The sequence below is a fragment of the Micrasema longulum genome, unplaced genomic scaffold (genome assembly GCF_059751315.1).
Source record: "Micrasema longulum isolate JH-2025_06_02 unplaced genomic scaffold, ASM5975131v1 h1tg000842l, whole genome shotgun sequence".
Taxonomy (NCBI): Eukaryota; Metazoa; Arthropoda; class Insecta; order Trichoptera; family Brachycentridae; genus Micrasema; species Micrasema longulum.
Window position 1 is genome coordinate 1 of NW_028278034.1, and position 23,743 is coordinate 23,743.

Here is a 23,743-nt window from a genome sequence, read left to right on the forward strand (position 1 = left end):
TCTTAAATTAGTACAAAGATTAATTATTAAGTAATTTTAAAGAAACGCTCAACATTCAATATGGAAAGTCTATTTAAAATATTTAAGGTTAACACAGTAGACACTCTTTATAAAATAAATTCTACTATACAATATATAAAGAAGAAAAAATAAAAGAATTTGAGATGAATACGTCACTCAGATACCAACATAACTAACTAACTAACCATCACGCCATTTCCCCAGAGGGGTAGGCAGAGAGGATAGAACGCCACACCACTCTGTCCTGGCACACTTCCTTTGCTTCCTTCACATTCATACATCTTCTCATGCACGCACGTCGATTATTCCGACTTTTCACATGACCACTTTCAAGAATTTGTTGTACTCGATCGTGCCATGTCTTTCTCGGCCTTCCTCGACTTCTACAACCGGACGCATTCGCATCATAAATCTTTTTAGCCGTTCTTTCATCATTCATTCGCTCCACATGACCGAACCATCGCAAAAGACCTTTCTTAATTTTGTCGATAATGCTCAACTCAGCCTTGCATTCTGCTCTAATTTCGACATTAGGGCACCTATCATACATTGTTTTTCCGTACATTCGCCTGAGGGATCGCATTTCAACAGCATTCAGTCTACTTTCGTCCCTTTTTTTCCAACTCCATGCTTCGCTTCCATACATTAGGGTCGGTACCAGAACTCCATTATGAACTGCTAATTTAGCCTCTTGCGATAGACACTTATTTGCTACGACAGACTTTAGGGCACCATTAACTCTGTTACCGGCACTAACCCTCCTTTCAATATCCTCGTCCATATTTCCATCTCTAGTATAGTAACATACTACCCAGATATACAAATTCTTCGACCTGTTTCAAACTATCTCCATTTACTACAATCTTACATTCAGTCATAGTTACATTTCTTTCAAAGACCATGAATTAAATTAAAATTCCTAAATTCCACACAAGTCGTGGTCAAAATAGCTTTGTCTTCAAAGGTGTGAAAAATTATAATAATCTTCCCAATGAACTAAAAACTATTAAAAATAATATATCAATAAATAAATTTAAAGTTAATCTAAAGAAATTTTTTGAACTCGTGTAAAAACAACATTAAATTTGAATTAATATGAATATGTACGACCTTGGCAAATAAATGCTTGTCACAAGAGCCAAAATTGGCAGTTCACAACGGAGTCCTGGTCCCATCCCTGATGTATGGGAGCGAAGTATGGACTTGGAAAAACGGGGATGAAAGTAGGCTGAATGCTGTCGAAATGCGATCTCTCAGGCGAATGTGTGGTAAAACTATGTACGATAGATGCACAAATGTCGAGATCCGTACATTATGTAAGGCTGAGACGAGCATTATCGACAAAATCGAGAAAGGAGCTCTGCGCCGGTTCGGACTCGTGGAACGAATGGACGGCGAGAGAACGGCTGAGAATATTTACAATGCGAATGTTGACGGATGCAGAAATAGAGGAAGACCGAGAAAGACATGGCATGAGCAAATCCAACAAATACTTAAAGATGGACATGTCAAAAGTCGGAATAATCAGCGCGCGTGCATGAGAAGATGTATGAATGTAGAGGAAGCGAGATCTGTATGCAAAGATAGAGTGTTGTGGCGTTCTATCCTCTCTGCCTACCCTTACGGTGAAACGGCGTGATGGTTTGTTTGTTTGTATCCAATGTTTTTATTTTTCTTTTCATGTACTCGTATTAAAATTATATAAACTCTTATAAATAAACAACTAAAACATTGTAAGTCGCTCTCCGAGCACTCGCTTCCCTCGCATACAGCGTAGACCTTTGTCACCAAGAACTTTTATTTTGTTTGTTTGCAAGAAGAGAGTTATTAGTTCAACCATTCTGTGACAAATCCTGTGGATGCTTTGAATTCAAAATTTTTTTAAAGCAAGATTTTAACATAATTTCAATGTTTTTTAAAAAAAAATTAAAGGCATAACCACCAGGACTCGCTGTCAGCAGAATAAAGAAAAAAACATAATGAAATATTACGAAACTTATTTTTGGAATCTCTAAGTTCAGTCATATCACTCCACTACTTAGGGAATTGCACCGGCTACGTTTTCCACAGAGGGTGGAATACAAACTCTGTCGGCTCATGTGTAAGTCACTGCGCAACTCGGCTCCGGAATATCTAAGGGAACTCTGCATTCCAGATGAACTAGCTGACAGGCGTCTCACGCTTAGATCAGCTACGTCTGCGTCGAAAGGAAAAGTTATTATACGTCTACGCAAACAGCGCACTAAATTCGGCCGAACGGGCATTTGCGGTCGCAGGCCCCACGGCGTGGAATGCTCACGCAGCAGAGGTCCGAGGCTGTGAGAGTGAAGTGATGTTACAGAAGAAACTTAAAACCCACTTGTTCTCTAAATCATTTGAATAAATTCTTAGCATGTGGTGACAAAGTATATTATTTTTCTTAAATTAAAAAGTTAAAATTAAATTTATATCTTTATATAATCACTCTGTAAAGCGCCCTTGAGGTATAATATTACGAAAATGGCGCTGTATAAGTTATCCATAATTATTATTATTAATATTACTTACAGCAAGCCATTGGAGTCGTATTGTAAAACCTTGCTGGGATCTGGCGTTTGGAATTTTTCCGGTGACAAGCTGACGTTGCCGAGAATAGCATCTTTGTCAGATTCGTCACTTGCATTCAGAGCGTTTAGGGATTTTTCTAGATTTGACGTCAAAGAACTGCGGTTCGACATCGACTTCATCGGCGACGACATCATCGGACTGCGGGTCGAGGTCGACGTCATCGGCGGCGTCGACTTCGCAGGACTGAGGTTGGATGCTGACTTCGTCGGCGGCGTCGACATCACGGAGCTGTGGTTCGACGCTGGCTTCATCGGCGACGCAGGCGCGTTTTGCGGCTTCACAGCGGTTTTGATAATCTTAATCGGCGACTGCGAGAGCTTCGCGCTTTTGTTGCCGAGCGCGTTCGCGAGAATCGTCGCGTTCTGAACGCTCTTGAGGTGGCGACATCTTCAGATCGGTCTGCGTGAAGTTGGTCTCGATCTTCTTCAGCTTTTCCCTGTTGATCGTCTGCGTGAAGACGGTGCGCCTCCGCCTGACGGCCATCTGCGTCTGGGACGCGGTCGACTGCGTCTCGGCCTTCGCCGTCGGCGCCGGCCGGCAGAGCTCGTCCTCGCCCGAGGTCTGCGTGTGCGAGGAGCGAAACTCCTTGGTGCTCGAGAAGAAGGCGGCTAATGCGCGCGACTTCACGCTCAAATCGCGGATTTCGCACAGGGCGGACAGCAATATGCTGTAATTCTTATAACCTATGAGATTTTTCAGCGTGTCTGCGGTGTTCATGGACTCCGTAAAATCACAGTCGTTGATTTCAATCAAGGTTTTATCGTCTTCGTCGTATATTTCCACTTCGTTTTCTTTCGGAGGCACCATCGTGTCGTCTTGCGATCCGTTCAACTTAGCGTGCGATTGCGCCTTCTCGAACGACGCATTGTTCTCATTCTCAGCGTCGGTTTCGTCGAGTTGCGAATCGGAAGGCACAATTTGCCGGTTGACGGATATAGAGTCCATGTTCGACAGGAGCACGAGGATGTTGGCGGCCTCCGTCGATTCCATGTTCGGGAGATGGGGCGTCGACTCCGCACCGGAGCCGGGAGAGAAAACGTACTGTCTGGGTTCGGGCGACGCGAGAATATACCTGTTTTGTGCATCGGGCGACGTTATTTTCGGCGACAGGATTATCCTCGAAGGATCGACCATTTCTAAATTCGACGGTAAAACCAGTATCTTGCTCGCCTGCGTCTCCGTCCTCGGCGGCATTACGTACGCGCGTTTGGTCTCCTTCTTGGTCGGGGGCGCGAACTCCGCATCGGACGAATGCAGCGACGGCAGTTTCATGTTCGGGTGGCCGTGCGTGACAATATTGTAGTGCACGAGTTGGTTTGCACGACGGACACCCCGGAGCCCTTGGCCGCTTCCGTCGGCTCGACGTAGGCGCACTTCCTGGGCGCCGGCGGATTCGGGGCCTTGCTCTGCGGGCTGGGGACCACGTTGGCCGTCTGCGCGCCGGAGCCGGCGGGGAACGACGCCTTGGCGTGCTTCGGGGTGGAGAGCCGCCTCGCGGCCGCCGACGCGTCCGGGGAAGTCGGGACGTCGACGCCGCCGCTCGGGCTGACGAGGCCGTAGTGCACGAGCTGGTTCTGCACGACGGTCGGCTTCGACGGCGGCTTCGCGAACGGGTTCGGGGCCAGCCACGTTATGTTGCCGGGGAGATTCGCGGAGTCTTTCGGAGTCACATTGATGTAGCTCTTGGACGTGGCGACGCTTTGCGAAACACTTTCAGCCGTGGTCTTGGGGACGACGTTGATCGAAATATTCGAAGGAAGACTGATGACCTTCTGAGGAGAGATGTTGGCTATGTTCATCAAGTTTTTCTGCGACATTTGCACGAACCCCTTCGGGATGTTGGCGGCGTCCTTGACCGGCACACTGACGGGGCCTTTAGGCGGTCCGTTGATGAAGCTCTTCGGTGGAACATTGGCAGACCCCCTGGATGACACACTCACGGAACTTTTCATTTGTATATTAACGGACCCTCTGGCTGGTGCATTTATGGAGCCTTTAGGCGGCACGTTGATGGATCCTTTCGGCGTTCGAACGGGGGGCTGCTCCGCCTTGCCGGATCTGGCCGAATACATTTCTTTAGCGACATCTTTTTGCTGTACGATTTTGTAGACGAGAGGCTGCGACCCCGACACGCCCGACGCGTTTGGGTGATTTGTTTCCATCGTTTAGGAAAACGGAGCCGAGATTACCTGAAACGAAAAGAACACGCTTTCAGGGCAAATAATGGCAGAGGAATGGTGAGCTAAGCGTGAAAACGGCCGATTCTACTTGTTACATACAGACCTCGATTCCTCTACATTCGTACATCTTCTCATGCACGCACACCTATCTTAACCACGCACTTCTTTTAATTGTTGCGCAGTATTATTGACAACCCTGAAATGATGCGGAGCATCAGCTTTTATGTTCCGGATAATTACCTAAGACAGCGTCTGCATAGACTGTTTCACATTCCAATATATATATACAGGACCGTCCTACTGATGGAAGGGCTATCTCTATGGTGAACAATATTACTTTGGACATTGACATTTTTCACGTCTCTGAGGGAGTTTTTCGTTACAAGATTCTCTTACTGTTCAACATATTGTTCTCTGGATATTGAGTATACTTATATGTTATTTTTATATATATCTAATTTTACCTAATTAATTTAATTATTTATATATGTATGAATTAAGATATTCGTGATCAAGTCTGAAGTCCCGCCTGCGCGCATGCGTGGAGTGGCCGCTTATGTCACCAGACCGGGAACAATAATAACAATGATACTAAGCCCTGACGCGACAGCGCTGTACTGACGTGAAATCAATTTATATTTATTTATTTTAAAGAAACAAACAGTCGACAATGATATAATAACATTTTTAAAAAAATACAGTTTAAAGACAGACCAGCAAAGTTTCTAAATAAAAATCATACATATTATTAAATTGTGTTACGACAAAAAGATGTGTTTATGTTTATTAGTGTTCAGGTGTGTGCATCATTAAATAGTAAGTGGGATCGTATCGCAGCCAGAAATAATAAGTCTTAATTTATTTTTAAATAAATTAAGGGGTATGTAAAATATGACAATAGATGAAAAAAAAACATTATAGTTTGACAGCAATATTTTGAGTTAGGTCCAAATTTTTGTAGACAAGGACTGGATTCAACTCCCTGGGGGGCTGTTTATATTAACATATTACAACAGAGATGAAGAACATTTAAGAGAAGGTAATAAAGAAGTCCAGGCATCTACAGGGCTTATGGCCACTACACACTGTGTAACATTCACCATTCTGCCTATATTTACATTTTATTTATTTTTTTATTTATTTTTGCACCACAACAGGCCAGGACGCCTAATTACAGTGGTGAATTACATCACAGAGCACCCAGGCTTGAGAAAAATCACATTTTTAATTTTTGAGTTCTCACCGGGAATCGAACCCGGAACCTTCCGTGCGTGAGTCAAGCGTCTTGACCACCACACCACGGAGGCCGCATTTCATCCTTTGAACATCTATATTCCTTCAATTCTTTCATCTGTCATCTTTTTCTTTCATCTTTTTTCTTTCATCATAAAAAAGCCCTGTAGATGCCTGGACTTCTATATTACCTTCTCTTAAATGTTCTTCATCTCTGCTGTAATATGTTATTATAGTTTGAGCAAGAATATATAGACAGAGGAAAGAGTGTTGTGCGTAGTTAGCGCTACAGACTGGCAGATGGAATAAATACTTATTTCTTGTCACACGAAAGGGGACATTGAGATTAATTTTGGAGAGTAGGTTAAAAGAGTCTAGTTTATATTTAATAATTTATGTAAATAAATTCAGATACAGTGCGTCTATTTTCAAGGGTAAAAAATACATTTTGTTTGGCAGATTGGCTGTAAGTACAAAGCGTTTTATTGTTTTTATAATGTAGGTATTTCAAAAATATTCGTTGAACATTTTCAATCTTTTCCATATTAGCTACGTATTGCGGGCTCCACACGACGGATGCAATCTCCAAATTACTGCGTGCAAGAGTGTTGCATGATAGCAGTACCGAGTCAGCGCCGACTTGCCTTGGCTTTGGAGTCAGTAACTGACTCGATGCAAATCTGCCTTTGTACCGAGGTTTATTGATGGAAAGCCGAGTAAAAGAATGGGCTTCCGTGGCAGTACCGACAAAATGTGTACCTTGTTTTATTTGACAATCTGACAGACGGTGAAATAATCGAATTATTTGTGAATGAGGAAGTTACTACTACTACTACCATCGCTCCATTTCTCCGTAGGGGTAGGCAGAGAGAATGGACCGCCACACACGCCTATCCTGGCATACATTTCTACATCATCTTTGACCACATTCATACATCTTGTCATACATGCCCTTCGGTTCTGTCCGCTTTTGACATGACCAGACTTAAGATTTTGGTTTATCTGATCGTGCCGCGTCTTCCTCGGTCGTCCTCGTCTCACGTTGCCGTTCATTTTCGCCATTATACTTGTTTCACAGTTCTTTCGTCGTCCATTCGTTCTGCGTGACCAAACCATCTCGGAGACCCTTTTTCAATCTTATCAATTATACTTGACTCAGATTTACACTCTCGCCTGATTTCATCATTCGTAACCCTGTCATACATTGATTTCCCACACATTCGTCTGAGAGATCGCATTTCAACCGCGTTAACTCGGCTTTCATCCTTCCTCTGCCAGTTCCATGTTTCGCTTCCATACATAAGTGTTGGGACTAAAACTCCGTTGTGCACTGCCAGTTTAGCTTCGATTGACCTATTTTTATTAGAAAAAACTGTGCTTAGTGCTCCGTTCATTTTGTTGCCCGCATTCACTCTTCTTTCAACATCTTTTTCTACTCTTCCATCTCTTGAGAACATGCTTCCCAGATACACAAATTCTTCTAATTTTTTTTCTTAATGTTTTGTATTTCTGAAATAACTCCGCGTGCGACGTCACAGGTTCTTCTCTGTCAGTTCTCCCGGTAGGTCACCAGTGAAAGTAGTGCGTTCAAGAAATTTTGCAGTACAATTTAATGCTCTAATTTTTACACACTTAACTTTTTGACACTTAAAAACGACACAACGCGGCGTAGTTGAATTAAAATCGGCAATTGCGTACAAAGCGACGTCTACAGAGTAACTAATGGCCGAAACGTAAAATTACTCATTTATGAGTCGGCTTTAGTTTGATGCGCGTACGCAATTTAGATTTAGTGGCTCAATCACAAATCGACGTGCTTAAAAATGAACAATAATGAATATGCTTAAGTTATTAGGCGGCCTCCGTGGTGTAGTGGTCAAGACGCTTGACTCACGCACGGAAGGTTCCGGGTTCGATTCCCGGTGAGAACACAAAAATTAAAATGTGATTTTTCTCAAGCCTGGGTGTTCTGTGATGTAATTCACCACTGTAATTGGGCCTCCTGGCCTGTTGTGGTGCAAAAAAAATAAATAAAAAAATAAAATTTAAAAAAATATTATCGCGGTCAAGAGTCAACGCGTGTGTAATCTCTAAGTCAACGCGTGTCATTTCGTTTTTTGTTTTCCTCGTAAATAAATACAGTTCACTGGCGAAAAATCGGCGTTTACTATAAAAAATGATACAATATATTGCATTTGCAAAATAGTAAGGAGTATCTAACACAAAAAAGTGAAAAATTAATTACAATTACCACGGCGACTGCTTTTCTTGACATTTGGCTCGCCAACCGGCAGCTAAATGCAATAAATAGCGTGATAAATGATAAATATATAAATAAAAATAGCAGTTTTGGAATATTTTACATATTTACATCAGTAAAATTCAATTATGTGATTGTGCGGCAGGGTTATACGTCGCGAAACGTGAATATTTTGAGATTTAATATTAGGTGTTCACGGATGTTGCATTGTGGTCGCGAATACGTTGAACAACCAGTGAGAAGTTGTTATCACGTCGCTTATTAGCACGTCGATAGTCAATTGTGTTCAAGCAAGGTGCTTCGTATTTCTCCATTTGACAACTAGTTGTCCTACGCAACTTACAGCTTATTTCAATTTTCACTGCTTTAAAACATGAACACAAACTGAAGAAAAATAACAGAAAACTCCGCCATCTCGAACATAAACAGTCGATTCGCGCACCATAGACACACTGACGCCCGCGCAAAGCGCAATAGACAAAATGCGCAAAGAAATATTAGGCGAATCGGCGTGAGGTTGTCTATGGTACGCGAAATATTGACGTTCGCCGGGCGAGGTTAGAAAAGCGTCGTGTCGGGCGTCGGCCATTTTGAAACCCGCGGACGACTGCCATTTTTCGAGCCAATACGAAAATAATACGCCTAAAATATTAAATTAATGAATTTAAAAAAAATATATCTAATTAATACATTTCACGCGAACTCTCAGCCATTGCTGGACTCAAATGTCAGGTTTTAAAAATGAAGAAGTTTAGTACAACAGGAAATTAGATAGACAAAATGTCAACAATATTTTGAGTTTGTCCAAATTTTTCTAGATTCAACGTCCTGGGGAGTTGTTAATATCACCATACTGCAACAGAGATGAAGAAAATTTTAGAGAAGGTAATATAGAAGTCTAGGCATCTACAGGGCTTATAACCTGTCATTGGCTGGTTTAAGAGGCCATTTTACACACTGTGTGACATTCACCATTCTGCCCATATTTGAACATCTATATTCCTTAAATTCTTTCATCCCTTGATGCTTGAGAAATTAAAGAGCGAAACCTTTACTAATGCGGGTGAGATTCGTGTAATTGAGTTATTTCACCTACATACTAGACTAGGCAACGCTTGAAAGTTTTATTTTTTTCAATTTCCATAATCAACCAGGTGGATTTATCAACAATATTTTGAGTTTGTCCAAATTTTTGTAGACAAGGACTGAATTCATTCATTACTTGAGACCGGGGACTCGATTATGATGGGAAGATAAAGACGTTATACCTTCACCTTGACGGTATAGTTGAAGATAAATTCTCTCTAGCGATTACAAAGATATACTACCGACCCCCCCCCTTCAAGTTTTGGGTTGGTGCATCGATATGAAACGAGGGGAAGCGTACGTCACGGTACACATATCTAGGCTCTAAAATCACATAGCTTCAGTATGACGTCATAGTTGAAGATTTTTCCGACGAAGAAATTCTCCCAACCGACTACAAAGATATACTACCGATTCCCCCACTATCAAGTTTTGACGTAAGTACATCGGTTTATACCGACGGGTCTAGAACCCCTCGATACGTTTATCTACGCATTAAAATTGTCAAAAGTTTTGTTCCACCGAGCAATTTTTCCTTTGATTAGGATTTATTTAAATTTTTAATCGTTTTGAGGTTGGCACTTTTTTCTTAAAAGCCTATTAAAAATATGAGAGAGAATTAAGTAAATTTTTAAGTTAAATTAAATTCCTAAATAACTGTCGGTTTCATAAAACGAACGCAATAAAATAATGTCGCAAGGTTCTGTCTCATTGACATATAAGTGTATCTAGGCGTTAGAAAGTTACCACTGTGAAAAATAAATTTAGTTATCATATTTTTTCCATATGTTTTACTATCTTTCTGAGAGAACTTATCGAGAGTCGGCCTTGTAATGCAGACGACTGAATTTCACCGGAGCAAATATGGAAAATATTCCTAAACTGCTATTTTTATTTATTTATTTATTATTTATCACGCTATTCATTTCATTCAGCCGGCGGTTGGCGAGCCAAATGTCAAGAAAAGCAGTCGCCATGGTAATTTTAATTTTATTTTTTATTTTTTGTATTAGATACTCCTTACTATTTTACAAATGCAAAATATTGTACAATTTTTTATGGTAGATGCCGATTTTTCGCCAAGGAAATGTATTTATTTACGAGGAAAACAAAAAAAAGACACGATTGTTGACTTAGAGATTACACACGAGTTGACTTATGACTGCGATAACTTAATCATGTTCATTATTGTTCATTGTGATCGCTCAAATCCTTAGCGTGGTTTTGCTCAAATCCTTAACTTATTGAAGATGCTTTAATTACACCGCAACTGCAAAACATCGTTCAATCCACGTATCGATTTCTCACACATTCGTCAAAGAGATCGTATTTCAGACGCGTTCTCCGTTTTCCACGGCCCGGCCTCGAAATCAAATAAAAAAATAATAAACAATATTTTTAATACGTCCAAATGTTTGTAGACAAGGTTGGATGTCACTCCCCGGTGAGTCTTCAAGATTTAAATTTATTGCTACGGAGGAAAAATATTTTGAGTGGCCAATGACAGGTCATAAGCCCTGTGGATGCCTAGGCTTTCGTATCCTTTCTTAAAAATGAGTCAACTGTGTTGCGACGAATTAAAAAATAATACAATTAATTATCAAGGCATTTTAAAGAATTGTCCGTGCTGAACCACGTTGGACGTACCAAATCAGTGCCCAACGCATCATTGGGTGTCAATAAGGGAATGGCGATGAGGAAGAATATTGTTTTTTAAAGAAATCTTTTTCGCATAATTGAATAATTACATTCACAACACTGACGCGGTTTTCCATCTCAGAACAGATAACCGATTTTTTAAATAATCCTTTTCTGTGTCCGGTTAGATAAGGAATACATTTTTGTGTGTGAAGAACCAAATTCCGTGATGATTTAAAAAAAATGATCTCATATTAATATTTTGAAAAAATCTGTTACAGCTTGGCACTCCGCTTACGTATAGGACTTAAGGCTTCTTGGCGGTGGCCACATACGAGGAAAAATTGCTCGCTACCGAACGAGGAAAGCTGCCTGAATGAGCTCTCTGTAATCTGGTAGCCTTGGCATCTTTGTGCTAAAAGATAATGGGGTAAATAATTCCTTTGCGCGCGGTGATATAACACCGTGTTACCACAAGCAAAAGAATGAATATTCTAAAGTTCAGACATTTGAAGAAAAAAAACATAATGTTAAATAATTTATAAAAATCATAAATACGCCGCTTATTTTACATGCGCGCGTCCCCCATCACTGTCAATAACCAACTGAATCCGTTTCACACAAACACTGGCCACAGAACAGCGTCTCTGTCTTTCTTGTTATGAGTTCTATCTTCATACTCTCTCTTATACAGATTTATTGCTGCATTAGCGTGACATTCATTCTTCGCGTAGCAAGGATAAATATTTTTCGCATTGAAATCCAGCAATTTTACAAATTTTACTTTCAAAATCCGGTGTGAAAATGTCCATTTGAAGATTACAAAAATCACAACTTCATCGTTCGAAAAAATAAGAGAGATATATTAAGTCTTGTATCGTATGTAGCCTAGTGGGACATCACAAGACACACAAAAGTTAACACGATAAGTTCGTCGAAATGATTACAAATCTTTTTGAGAGCCTTGAAATTATTTATGGAAGCCACCTGGGCCTCAATTATGAACGCTATCTTCATCTGTACAAATCGAGACGGTATACTTGACTTCTGTACATCTGTATCTACCTCGGTATGTTCTACCTACTTGCCATATCGACATCATATGATCGAAACGAACCAATGAATAACCGCAAAAATTAGTCCGCGTTGTTTACTTCATTAAAATATAAAATAGTTTTCATTTATATTTTAAATAGGCTTCTGTGATAGAAAGTGCCCACTTCAAAGCGATTAAAAACTCCAATAAATCCCAATTCAATCAAAAATGCTCGCTTGAACATGATTTTTAAAAGACTTTTGACACTTGCCAAGACGATATGCTAAACGATTGTCAATATTTATCTACCGAGCGACTACAAAGCCACCTTCTTTAACGTATCGATACGTACACTCCGGAAGATAGTAAAATAGACGGAAAAATATAATATCTCAATTTATTTTTTACATTGGTAACATTTTACGACTAGATGCTCTTGTATGTTAATAAGGCAGCATTTAGCTAGTCTAGCCACTGCATCTAGTCACTCGTTTCCGAAACTGACAGTTATGTCCGAATTTAATTCGACTTCAAAATCGACTTATTTCTCTCTCATATTTTTAATAGGCTTTTAAGAAAAAAAGTGCCGACCTCAGAACGAATTAAAATTTATATAAATCATAATTAAAGGAAAAAATGCTCGGGGGAACAAAATTTTTAAAACTTTTAATGCGTAGATAAACGTGTCGAGGGGTTCTAGACCCGTCGGTATGAACCGATATTCTAACATCAAAACTTGATGGTGAGGAGATCGGTAGTATATCTTTGCAGTCGGTCGGGAGACTTTTTTATTAAACTTGAAGGTGGGGGGTCGGTAGTATATCTTTGTAAAGCGCGATACATATGTTAACAGTAATCACCGACGTCCGTATGAAAAAAAATAAGTACATTTTAAATTGGTCCATTTTTAGATATTTTCCATGTTCAGGCAAATGAAAAATACAGTTCTGTGTGTAAAATAGAACAGAAAACCTTAGGGCTTTTGACTCAATGGATACTTTTAGGAAAAAACTTTAAATAAGGAAATCGAGTGGAGAATGCTAAGTTTGCGGTGTCAAGTAGTATAATTGAAACTCTTTTTGCAAGATTTAGAGACGGTTTTGAATTACGCTATTATTTAGGAAAGCAGGTTTTTATGTATAGTTTATTTTGGCATCAAAAACTAATTTTCCGTTTAAAGTGGAAGTTTATAAGGTCGCTTCTACTACCGTCATACGCATGCCTCGTTGCGTAGCGGTTGACGCGTTCGTCTACCATTCGGTCGTCGGCTCGATCCCTGGCGGGGCGGACGTAAAAAATGATTTACACGTTTTTTCACCAGAAGCGTAAGACTGATCACCTTACCTTCGTGTATTTGTCATTCGGTTTACCACATGTGTCCTATGCACCAACCCGGTGCGGAAAGGAGGATTATGATTTCAGATATTTGAATAAATATTTTGAACGAATTATTTTTAGGGGTTATTAAATTCTGGAAGGCGTCTTCAGAAGATTCTTCCTTAGAATGTACGCAGTGGGAATTTTAGTATGAAAACTTGTAAAAAAGTACGCAGTAATGGAGAAATATCGATTTAAATACAAATTGGCACAAATCTTTGCCACGCGTATTGAAAAACATCGAGAATTTATTTTAATTACATCGAAATTCTTCGCAATTCGACATTGGAAATTTGCGTTTTCTGCTATATACTAAAATCTCGCAGACGCCACAGACGCCTTGTTTTAAACGTTTTAAAAAACGGTGAGCCTTTCACAGAATATTTGATAGAATCTTTGCAGTTTTGGACAAGCATTGATGTTTTAATTAGGTAACTATTTTTTTAAAATGGCGTGCTGTGGAGACATGATTTATTTCGCATTTCATATAACTCACCGCAAGCTGAACAGACGCGTAGCACTAAACAAAATCAGTCATTTTAGAGCGCAGTATTTTGAAACAATCGCGAAAGTCACTCTGTCACGTTTTGCTGAAAATCAAAATGGCTTAACGTTGAAACTCCTTTGACAGAAGCTGGAGAATTTCTGTATTCTATTTTTTATTCTGGTGATGGGTTGCCAGTACGAAAAATTACGGCGTCGGTTCACGTTTAAGAACTTGGCATCAAACATTTTTTTTCTAAGGCTATTTGACGAGAGTAATGGCTTAAAAAAATATATTTGAAGCAGAAAAATAACATCTGTACCTCAAAGGATAAGCCGCGGGAGTCGCATTTAACAGAATGTTTAGAAAACAAGATTTAAATTCCTTTGAACTGAATGAGTTCATTTTTGCATATTTATTTATTTGACGGACTTATGCAGTCCATTCTAACGATGGTAAATGCAATTTCTTATTATAAATACAGGCAGTAATAAAATTAAATTACTACCTCAAGACAACATCCGGTCTATCTTAGTAATTTTTTAAATTTATAAAGACTTACACCAAAAAAGTCCAGATCGTCTCGAGTTTACAATTCGACACAATCGGGACATTGGTGCATCGAGCCATAGTTTATGCTGTGTTGATCGAGGAACAGCACATTATTATTTTGCAATCGGCGGATTGGAGCATTGCATGTTTCAATATTTAATAAACGCCCAGAGGGCTCTGACAATAAGCAGTTAAAAGTATTTAAAAAATATTACAGAAAATACATGTAATTCATTCTAAAAAAAGGGAAATAAAGTGATGATGAATGGAGAAACACATTTAAAAAAAAGAGAATTGAGGGGATGGTAGTTTGATGAATAGGATAGGTAATTTGATGGCAGGAGAAGTGTGGAGAAAGTCTAACAGCTCAGTATAATTATTAGCTGTTCTGCGGATGCTCAATAGGAGAGTTTGTCCTATTGTACTCACACCGGAACACGTGTCGGAGTCTGGTGGTCCTCGAGGGTACTTCTTCTTCTTCACGTGTCATTTCGGGTCCCCCGACGTTGACGATCACTCGGGAGAAAGCTTCCCTATCCCAAGCAGTGCGAAACAGCTCCTCCGCAGTTCTAATCCCGGTCCATGCTCGGATGTTTCGAAGCCAGGAAAGCTGTTTTATTCCGACCCCTCACGTCCCTCGATCTTCCCTTCGTGACAAGCTGAAGTACGGCATATTTAGCACCTCTCAACACATGGCCAAAATATGAAATCTTACGGAGCTAAACAGTGGTGAATAGTTCTCTAATAGTATTGGCTCTACGTAATACTTCATTGTTGGTAATAATATCGGCCCAAGATATTCTTAACATTCTACGGTGGATCCACATTTCAAATGCTTCAAGGCAGTTTATATTATTAGCTTTTAGAGTCCACGCCTCTACACCGTGCAGTAAGACAGACCATATATAACATTTGACCATTCGTTGTCTTAGCTTAAGGTTTATATTATCGTCACAAACAAGATTTTGCATTTTGTTAAATTCTGTTCGGGCTGGCATTTTATCTCAATGCCGGGGTCTAGATTTTCAGTGATAATACTGCCTAAGTACCTGAACTGTTCCACTATCTCAATATGGACACCTTTAAGTTGGAGTAGTACATTTAGATGACTCTCTCACATTCGAATTCGCTTCATTAGTATGGTCCCCTCAATATAATGTATATATTAATCAAATTGAAAACATTCAAAAGAAATTTGTAAGGAGCCTGGAATATCGTTTTGGTAACATTGAAAATGATTACGGCGCATCTTTGATCAATTTTAATATAGAATCACCACAAAAAAGGCGCCTTAGATATGATTTAATTTTTCTTTTCAAAATTCTCAATAACATAGTTGATTCGCCGTATCTTTTACAAAATATTGGTTTCCGTTGTCCTCTTCGCTATACTAGATTAAATTCCCTTTTTTATTTATTTATTTATTTATTAGTTTATACATACAATGTTACAAAATGGCACAAAAAACACTCTGGCAAAATTCTGCTAGTACTAGGAGTAGGCTCAGTATATGAAGGGTCGGCAAGCCAGAAATATTAATACGCCTAATGTTGCAATCGGTTCCTATATGGGCAAATGCCTGTTCTAAGAAACCGATTTGTTGCGGCAAATATGGTTTACGAATATTTTTCCTATAAATAAAAAAAACTATATTGAAGAAATAAAAAAAAAAAACAGTTATAGCCCAAAAGAGAAGAAAAGAAAAAAAAATAAGTTTACATTAAATGTAAAAATACAATTAAATACACAAATATAAAGCATACATACTTCGTACATACATATACACATACATACATATATACACACATATACATACATATACATATATATATACACACATTCATACACGATATATATGCACATGCGAAAATACAATAAATTTATATATGATTCAATGGGATAGCATAATATTTAGATTACTATCTTCAATAAATTCTCCGATTCCTTACTTCCAATGTCTGTCAACCAAATCTTTAAATTTCTTTTCAAAACTGATGGTTTATCAGATTTCCAAAAAGACGGTATCAGGTTGTATAGTTTAGTTCCAACTTGTAAAAACAATTATACCTCGAATTCATTCATTAGACGTACCTGTAGAAATTATAACGGACTCAGTATTGATGTAGACATTTTTAACTGCACGTTGCATTTGTACAGAAAATTTCTTCATGGGGTCGATTATTTGGGATAGTTGCTGAATGTACATCTTGAGTGGTTTATGCTATGTATATGTGCCGCATGTAATGTATATGTTTGTGTATGTTTTATATGTGCGTTCATGTGTGTGCGTGGATGGCTCGGAGTGTGCATTCGGTATTTTTATTTATTTTAATTTATTACCTCCATGGAAAACGCAAATGTCAACAATTATCCTTTTTTCACTTAAAATTCTTATTTATTTTTTATTTTTTGTCACATTTAATGTTTATATCTTTTTAATTTATGAAAACTTTTGTTTTTAATACTGATTTTGTATGACTGTATGTTTTCTAAATAAAATAAAATAAAAATAAAAATAAAATAAAATACTACCCATTCTAGATTACGCTGATGTTTCCATGACTGATTTAAGCTGTGAGCAACTCGATAAACTTGAACGCCTTCAGAATACATGCATAAGGTACATTTTTGGTCTTATCTTTAAGTTACACGGTGGGTACACGAAAGTATATCAGGGAGAGTAATTTTGGGAAATCTTTTATGGTGCATATCACTTCGCTTCTGGATATCTGCGAATGCAGCTGGACGCGCGGTGTAAAAGTCTGGATGTGGATCTGGAAGATATCGTAACAGTAACAAGTTATAAAGACTTATCGCAAGAGGTAATATTATCATACATGGTAAAAATAGTTAAGGTAATTGTTGAAATAAATAAAAATAGGACTCAAAAGGACTTGCTCTTCAAAGAATTCAGAGTACTGAATACTATTCAACAGTTTATATTGAGAACGGTAGTGGTTACACACATCAATAGACACATTTACCCGAGCGTCAACCACAGCCATAATACAAGATACTCTAATAGGGATCTGATACTAAGTGAAGGGGTCAACACTGTTCTGGCATCGAGACAACACTATAACGTAGGCAAAAAGGTCCATAACCTTTTGCCAGAATCGTGGAAAGACGGGAGTGTTGTCAAGTTACGGAAGGTGTTGACCTCGCTCTTTCGTGACATTGGTCGTAGGGAGTCAGAAAAGTTGATGCATGCCACGGATTGGAGAACCTTACTGGATGTCAAAAATAAAATATAAAAAATAAGGAATAATTTTAAAAATATATATTTATAGATGACAACCATGAAGTTTCGCATAAATAAATTGTCTATGTTTTTATGAATGTATGTATGTGTATGCGCATGGGTGTATGTACGTCTGTGTGTATGTACATGTGTATATATGTGTATATTTATATATACATGTGTGTATATGTGTGTATGTCTGTATGTATATGAATCAAAATGTGTATCCGAGTAAGTTTATATTTTGTTTGTCTGTGCTCTATATTAATTTGTTAACTATTATAATATATAAAAATGTAATTGCCTAGCTTGGAACGGGGTAAGTACCCTTGTTAGCTGGGCAAAGTGAATATGGAATTGTATTTTGATAAAGAGTGTGAATAAATAAATAAAATAAAATGCCGAACGCTCTCAAAGTAGAACAGAAGGTCTGTTGATGCCTGTCAATAGTCCGGCTTCTCCTGAATGAGTTTTCTGTGGTTTTCTCTTCTTAAAGTAAATTCGGAGTTCCTTAACAAGGCCACAGCCGATTATCCCACCAATTCCTCACACTTCAGAGGAATTAAAAGGCACATACATACATAAGTGTATAATTAATTATATATCAATGAAATGAATTGGTTAGTATTGGTGAATGATGATTCCCAGTTATTATGACCATAGGATTTCATGACATTATTGAAAAATTTAAATATATCTTTGTTTATCTTATGAGGAGAAATGAAAACCTAACCTAAAATTATTAAAGAATATTTTACAATGCAATGATATTTGTTCATAAAATTATAAACTCTAATAAAAAAACAGAATTTTGGAAAAAAATTGATCGGAACCAGCATGAACACGATCACAATACTAGAGAAAATAACAAAATTAGACTTCCATTTAGGAAAAAGGCAAAGTCACAAAATTCCATTTTATTTAAAGCAATTAAAAAGTATTACGAAATGGAAAAAAATATTTATGAAGAAAAAAACATATCAAAATTTAAAATAATGGTCAAGACATACCTATGTGATAAACAATTTATAAATTAAATATATTTGCAATGTTATTATTAGAACACACATAACAATATGTATGATATGTGTGCCCTACTTTAAGATTTAAATATTTAAAAAAAATAAAAAAACCTTTCATATATAAATGACAGAAATGGTTTTTCTTCGGTTAATTATCTATTTTAATTTAGTTGAATGATTGTTTTAAGCAATTTTTTCAGTACTTCAGCAGTTAACTTACATTTGAAGAACTTAAAAATATTGATTATTTCTTTGTTTGGAAATTTTGTTTGACAACAAAGTTTGACTGATGATTGTAAAAATGACCGGGACATAGAGAAATAGAGAAGATCCATCAATGTCAGGGGCTCTATGCTGCAAGACGCTTCTACCAGCAAAAAAAAACTATTTATACCGAGTAATTAACAGGCTTACAATACACAATACGTGAACTTCCACAGAACGGGTATTAATATACATAATTGAATATATATTATGAAAATACATTCAACCGATGAATCTTCGTAAAAAAAATTCGTACATAGGTAACTTGGTGTGATTTAATTAATATTTATGCCTTAAACCTTAAACCATTGTAGAGTTTTTATGGTTACACAAAATACAGTATTGTTGCAATAGAAATAAAAATATCAACATAACCTCAAAGTAATAAAACAAGATTTACCTGAATTCTGGGCCAGTGTTGCAAGCCGGATTCAATATATTTTGGCGATTCACTTATTGCAGTCTTTTTGGTTTTCAATTGTTCATTTATCAAGCGTTTTCTACTATTTGAAGCAACGGCCTTAGGCGAAATGGAGCTTTAATTTTGAACAACTGTCAAATTCATTTTCCCCCCTCCCCCCTCTCCCCCTCCTCTTCCATCTGAATTTACCGATTTATTTTTCTGAATTACCTATTTTCGTTTGATCGACTCTGGCAGCGCTCTGGCCACACATGTGAGGATAAAAAAAGCAATCTGTTAATTTATCTAGAATTTTATGGTGCACGCGGAAATATTGATTGACACAACAGAGTAGCTAAGTAATGGGTCATTTAATAAGAGTAATTGAATTAATGAACTTTCTTAAAATATAAAACAAATTTTATTTTACATAAAACGGATATTTTTATATCATGTTAAATAATATTTGATGTTTTGGAGATAATGTCGGTCAAATGACCACTCCGACGTTGTTTAATCCGAGGTTCAAATTTCATTATTTCTCGTATTACATGAGCAAAGTAGGGTCAACAAATTTACTACCCTGGCAACACTTACGAAATTTCCATTTTGTTTCTTCGACAATCTGACAGATGGAAAAATAATTCAATTTTTAAGTAATGCATTTTTCAACAATATTTTGAGTTTGTCCAAATTTTTGTAGACAAGGACTGGATTCAACTCCCTGGGGAGCTGTTTATATAAACATATTACAACAGAGATGAAGAACATTTAAGAGAAGGTAATATAGAAGTCTAGGCATCTACAGGGCTTATGACCTGTCTATGGCTGGTTTAAGTGGCCACTTTACACACTGTGTAACATTCACCATTCTGCCCATATTTGAACATCTATATTCCTTCAATTCTTTCATCTGTTGATGTTTGTGAAGTTAAAGAGCTGAAACCTTTATTTATGCGGGTGAGATTCATCTAATTGAATTATTTCACCTACATACTAGACTAGGCAACGCCTGAAAAGGTTATTTTTTCAATTTCTATACTTCTTCATGGACCAGGTAATTTATCAACAATATTTTGAGTTTGCCCAAGTTTTTGTAGGCAAGGACTGGATTCAACTCCCTGGGGAGCTGTTTATATTAACATATTACAACAGAGATGAAGAACATTTAAGAAAAGGTAATATAGAAGTCCATTTGTTATCTACACATTCATTTGTTGATTACACATGAAATAAATGTGATTGCATTTTGTTTCTTTAAGATCCTAGAAGTATTTCTACACCTAAGTAGTATTTATTGAGAAATTGACATAGATTTTTAAGAAGAGAAGAGAAGAATGAAGGATATTAATATGCCCACACATGTGGTATGCTTCTGTAACCTGAAGAAACATGGACTCAAATATGTAAAAATTTGAGAGCGTAATATTAAATATATAAAAAGAGAAGACAGTAAAAAATTTATTGTCTTTGAATTTCATAGAGTTTTAACCATCGAAAAAAAGAAGATTGGAAATTCGATCAACAGAGAGCTGAAATTAGATGTGTATTATTTTAATAAATTGTCTATCACAGAAAAATTCTTCTTCTTTCTTCTTACAGAAAAATACATACGAAAAATACGCATTTTTATTTTTTGTAATAAAAAAATATATAGTATTAATATACTATACTTATACTTCTTCTAATGAAGAACTAATAATATAGAATACACATGAACAATATTAATGAAAATACAAAAATAGCATTTAATAATTTAAAAATATATTATTAAGTGTTACAAATACAATCTATAAACGGAATAGCGATTACAAATAATTAGACAAAAATAGCGATAAATACATAAACAAATTTAAATAAGAATTATACATAAACGTATCAAAATTGGAATAATACATATACAAAAATAAGAAGTATTCGTGTACAAAATTTAAATTATAACTAGGCGGCTACCTACACTGATAAATTTCGAAACACCACGCATCTCTGCTTCGCCATGAATTTCTTATAAAACAATTTCGTGACGTCACAAAGTCACCCCTGAGTAGCGCCTGCTAACGTCACTTAGCAAAAACATCCTCTTTTTTATTACAATATTTCGGCTACGCCATGAATTTCTCATTAACAAATTTCCTAACATCTCAAAGTCGCCCCTGAGTAGCGCCTGCTAATGTCACTTAACAAAAACATCCTCTTTTTTATTACAATATTTCAGCTACGCCATGAATTTCTTAGCCTCACAAAGTTGCCCCTGAGTAGCGCCTGCTAACGCCACTTAACAAAAACAACCTCGTTTTTATTACAATATTTCGGCTACGCCATGAATTTCTTATTAAAAAATTTCGTTAGGTCACAAAGTCACTTCCTGAGAAGCGTCTTCTGACATAAACCAACAAAATATCGTGATTTTTACTGAGCTTTTTCTGATGCGCAACAAATAAAAAAAACTGCGTTCTATATTCTAACCCAATTTATTAAAATAGTTCTTAAATAAAACCTTTAGAATAAAATAATTAAATAGGTTATAAAACGTCGATTTCATCTAATCTTTGAAACGTATTTAAAAATATAATAAATCAACAAATAGAAAATACTGAAAGTGGTTTTATTATTGAATTACTCTGCAGAATTTATGGTCATTATTTAGTTTTTTGTCTATTGGAAATGTTAACTAGTGTTGTAGTGGTCAATTTGACATTTGGAAAACAGAGTGACCAACATATAAATATTTAATTCTATGGTGACCAGTCACACTTTGTACGAATTTCAAAAGTAATAATTTTATTTAACAAACCAAATAACGGATTCTATTCAATTTGAACCGTAAAAGATGATTATGATTATTAAAAATATTTTTTCGGCACTGTACACATTTTGGAAATCATTTTCGATTGAATATCACGGTAAATAATTAATTTGTTCTAAAAATATATGATTAGGTACGTCTTTAATTACGATCCAGAAATTGAACGTTAAAAACGCAAACTGTTTGACAGAATACTATTTGAAAAATCGTATTAACGTCAATGTATCAAAGTGTTTGCTTATTTCTTTTTCGCGAGGTCGACATCCCATCCCATATCATTAAATATTAGAAAACCAACCTATTCAGAGAGTTGATACCGTACGCGATCTGGGTGTTATTCTTGATAGCAAACTTATATTTGAGAATCACTTCGATGACATACTGACCCGCGCACATAGAAACCTTGGGTTTGTACTTCGTACATGTCAGGTACTTAAAGATATCGCGTGTATTAAAATGGTCTACTTTGCTCATGTTCGCAGTTTGCTCGAGTATGCCTCTTTTGTTTGGTCTCTGCAATACGTCACACATAAAGAAAAGTTCGAGAAAATTCAATGGACATTTCTTAGACATTTTAACTGGAGATGCGGAAATACCGATTTCAATTATATGTCTTCCTGCAAAAAGCACCACTCGCTTACTTTAGAAGATCGCCGTCTACTATTAGACATGGGGGAGCTGCGTGACATACTCAGTGGACGCCTCGATAGTCCTGCTCTTGTGTCGGAGTTATCATTAAATGTCCCCGGCTACCGCACCCGTCACACGTCGAGCTCTCCATTTCATGTGCCAGCAGTTCGTACGAACCATGCCCTGAACTCTCCACTTATACGTTTTGCTCGTGAATTTAATTTGAACTTTCCCCTTATTGATCCATCTGATTGTAAAAAAATAACATTTAAAATGCGCGTCTTAAAACATACATTTTTGTCTTATACTTAGTTTCAATAATAAAGTCTTATTTTATCTCATTTTATTTTATCTCTAATTCTTAATATTTTATGTATATTTTTATTTTCGACACTTGACGCTTGTGCAATATTTACACACATGCCCACCCTCATTCCAATATAACACCCACTCACCCTCCCTCTCACTCAGTTACACTCACACAAACACACAAGTATGTATTGTACGTGTATTTAATGTATTTCTGCGGATATCTGTCATTGGTTTTATTCTCTGTACATTTTATTTGTTTTATTTTTGTTACATGTATAACTGTTGATATCCCCAATAAAAAATAATAATAAAAAAATCGCTTTTGAAAAATTGTAATCGACCCGTGACGAAATACAAATAATAAAAAAATATCGCTAATAGTAATTAAACCTAGATGTGCTAAAGATCCGAATGGCCAAATTATATTATTAGAATCATTGACATGACATAATTTTAACCATAGCTACATTCACATTGCTTTATTTCTGAATAAGATGCATGAGAGTTGTTTTTCTATGGTTATGCCCACTGCCATCTGTCATGTATCAAAGTTCCCAGGTTTCTAAGTAACGCCCGAACTCTGACCTCGGGAAT

At 37.0% G+C, this 23,743-nt stretch overlaps 1 protein-coding gene across 3 annotated transcripts; it reads right to left on the reverse strand.

The window, feature by feature from the left end:
• Positions 1 to 2,658: 2,658 nt before the first annotated feature.
• Positions 2,659 to 14,087, reverse strand: LOC148278674 (uncharacterized). Of its 3 annotated transcripts, none has more exons than XM_088231007.1 (2): positions 13,935 to 14,087; positions 2,659 to 4,817 (listed from the first exon to the last, which is right to left on the reverse strand). In XM_088231007.1, the coding sequence occupies exon 2, from the start codon at positions 3,898 to 3,900 to the stop codon at positions 2,926 to 2,928; it is 975 nt and encodes a 324-aa protein (XP_088087133.1). In that variant the 5' UTR covers positions 3,901 to 4,817; positions 13,935 to 14,087; the 3' UTR covers positions 2,659 to 2,925. The 3 variants fall into 3 exon arrangements, with proteins under 3 accessions (XP_088087133.1, XP_088087136.1, XP_088087135.1); XM_088231010.1 differs by lacking the exon at positions 13,935 to 14,087 and adding an exon at positions 8,645 to 8,823 and having other exon boundaries at positions 3,764 to 4,817; XM_088231009.1 differs by lacking the exon at positions 13,935 to 14,087 and adding an exon at positions 8,293 to 8,543 and having other exon boundaries at positions 3,764 to 4,817.
• Positions 14,088 to 23,743: the final 9,656 nt, after the last annotated feature.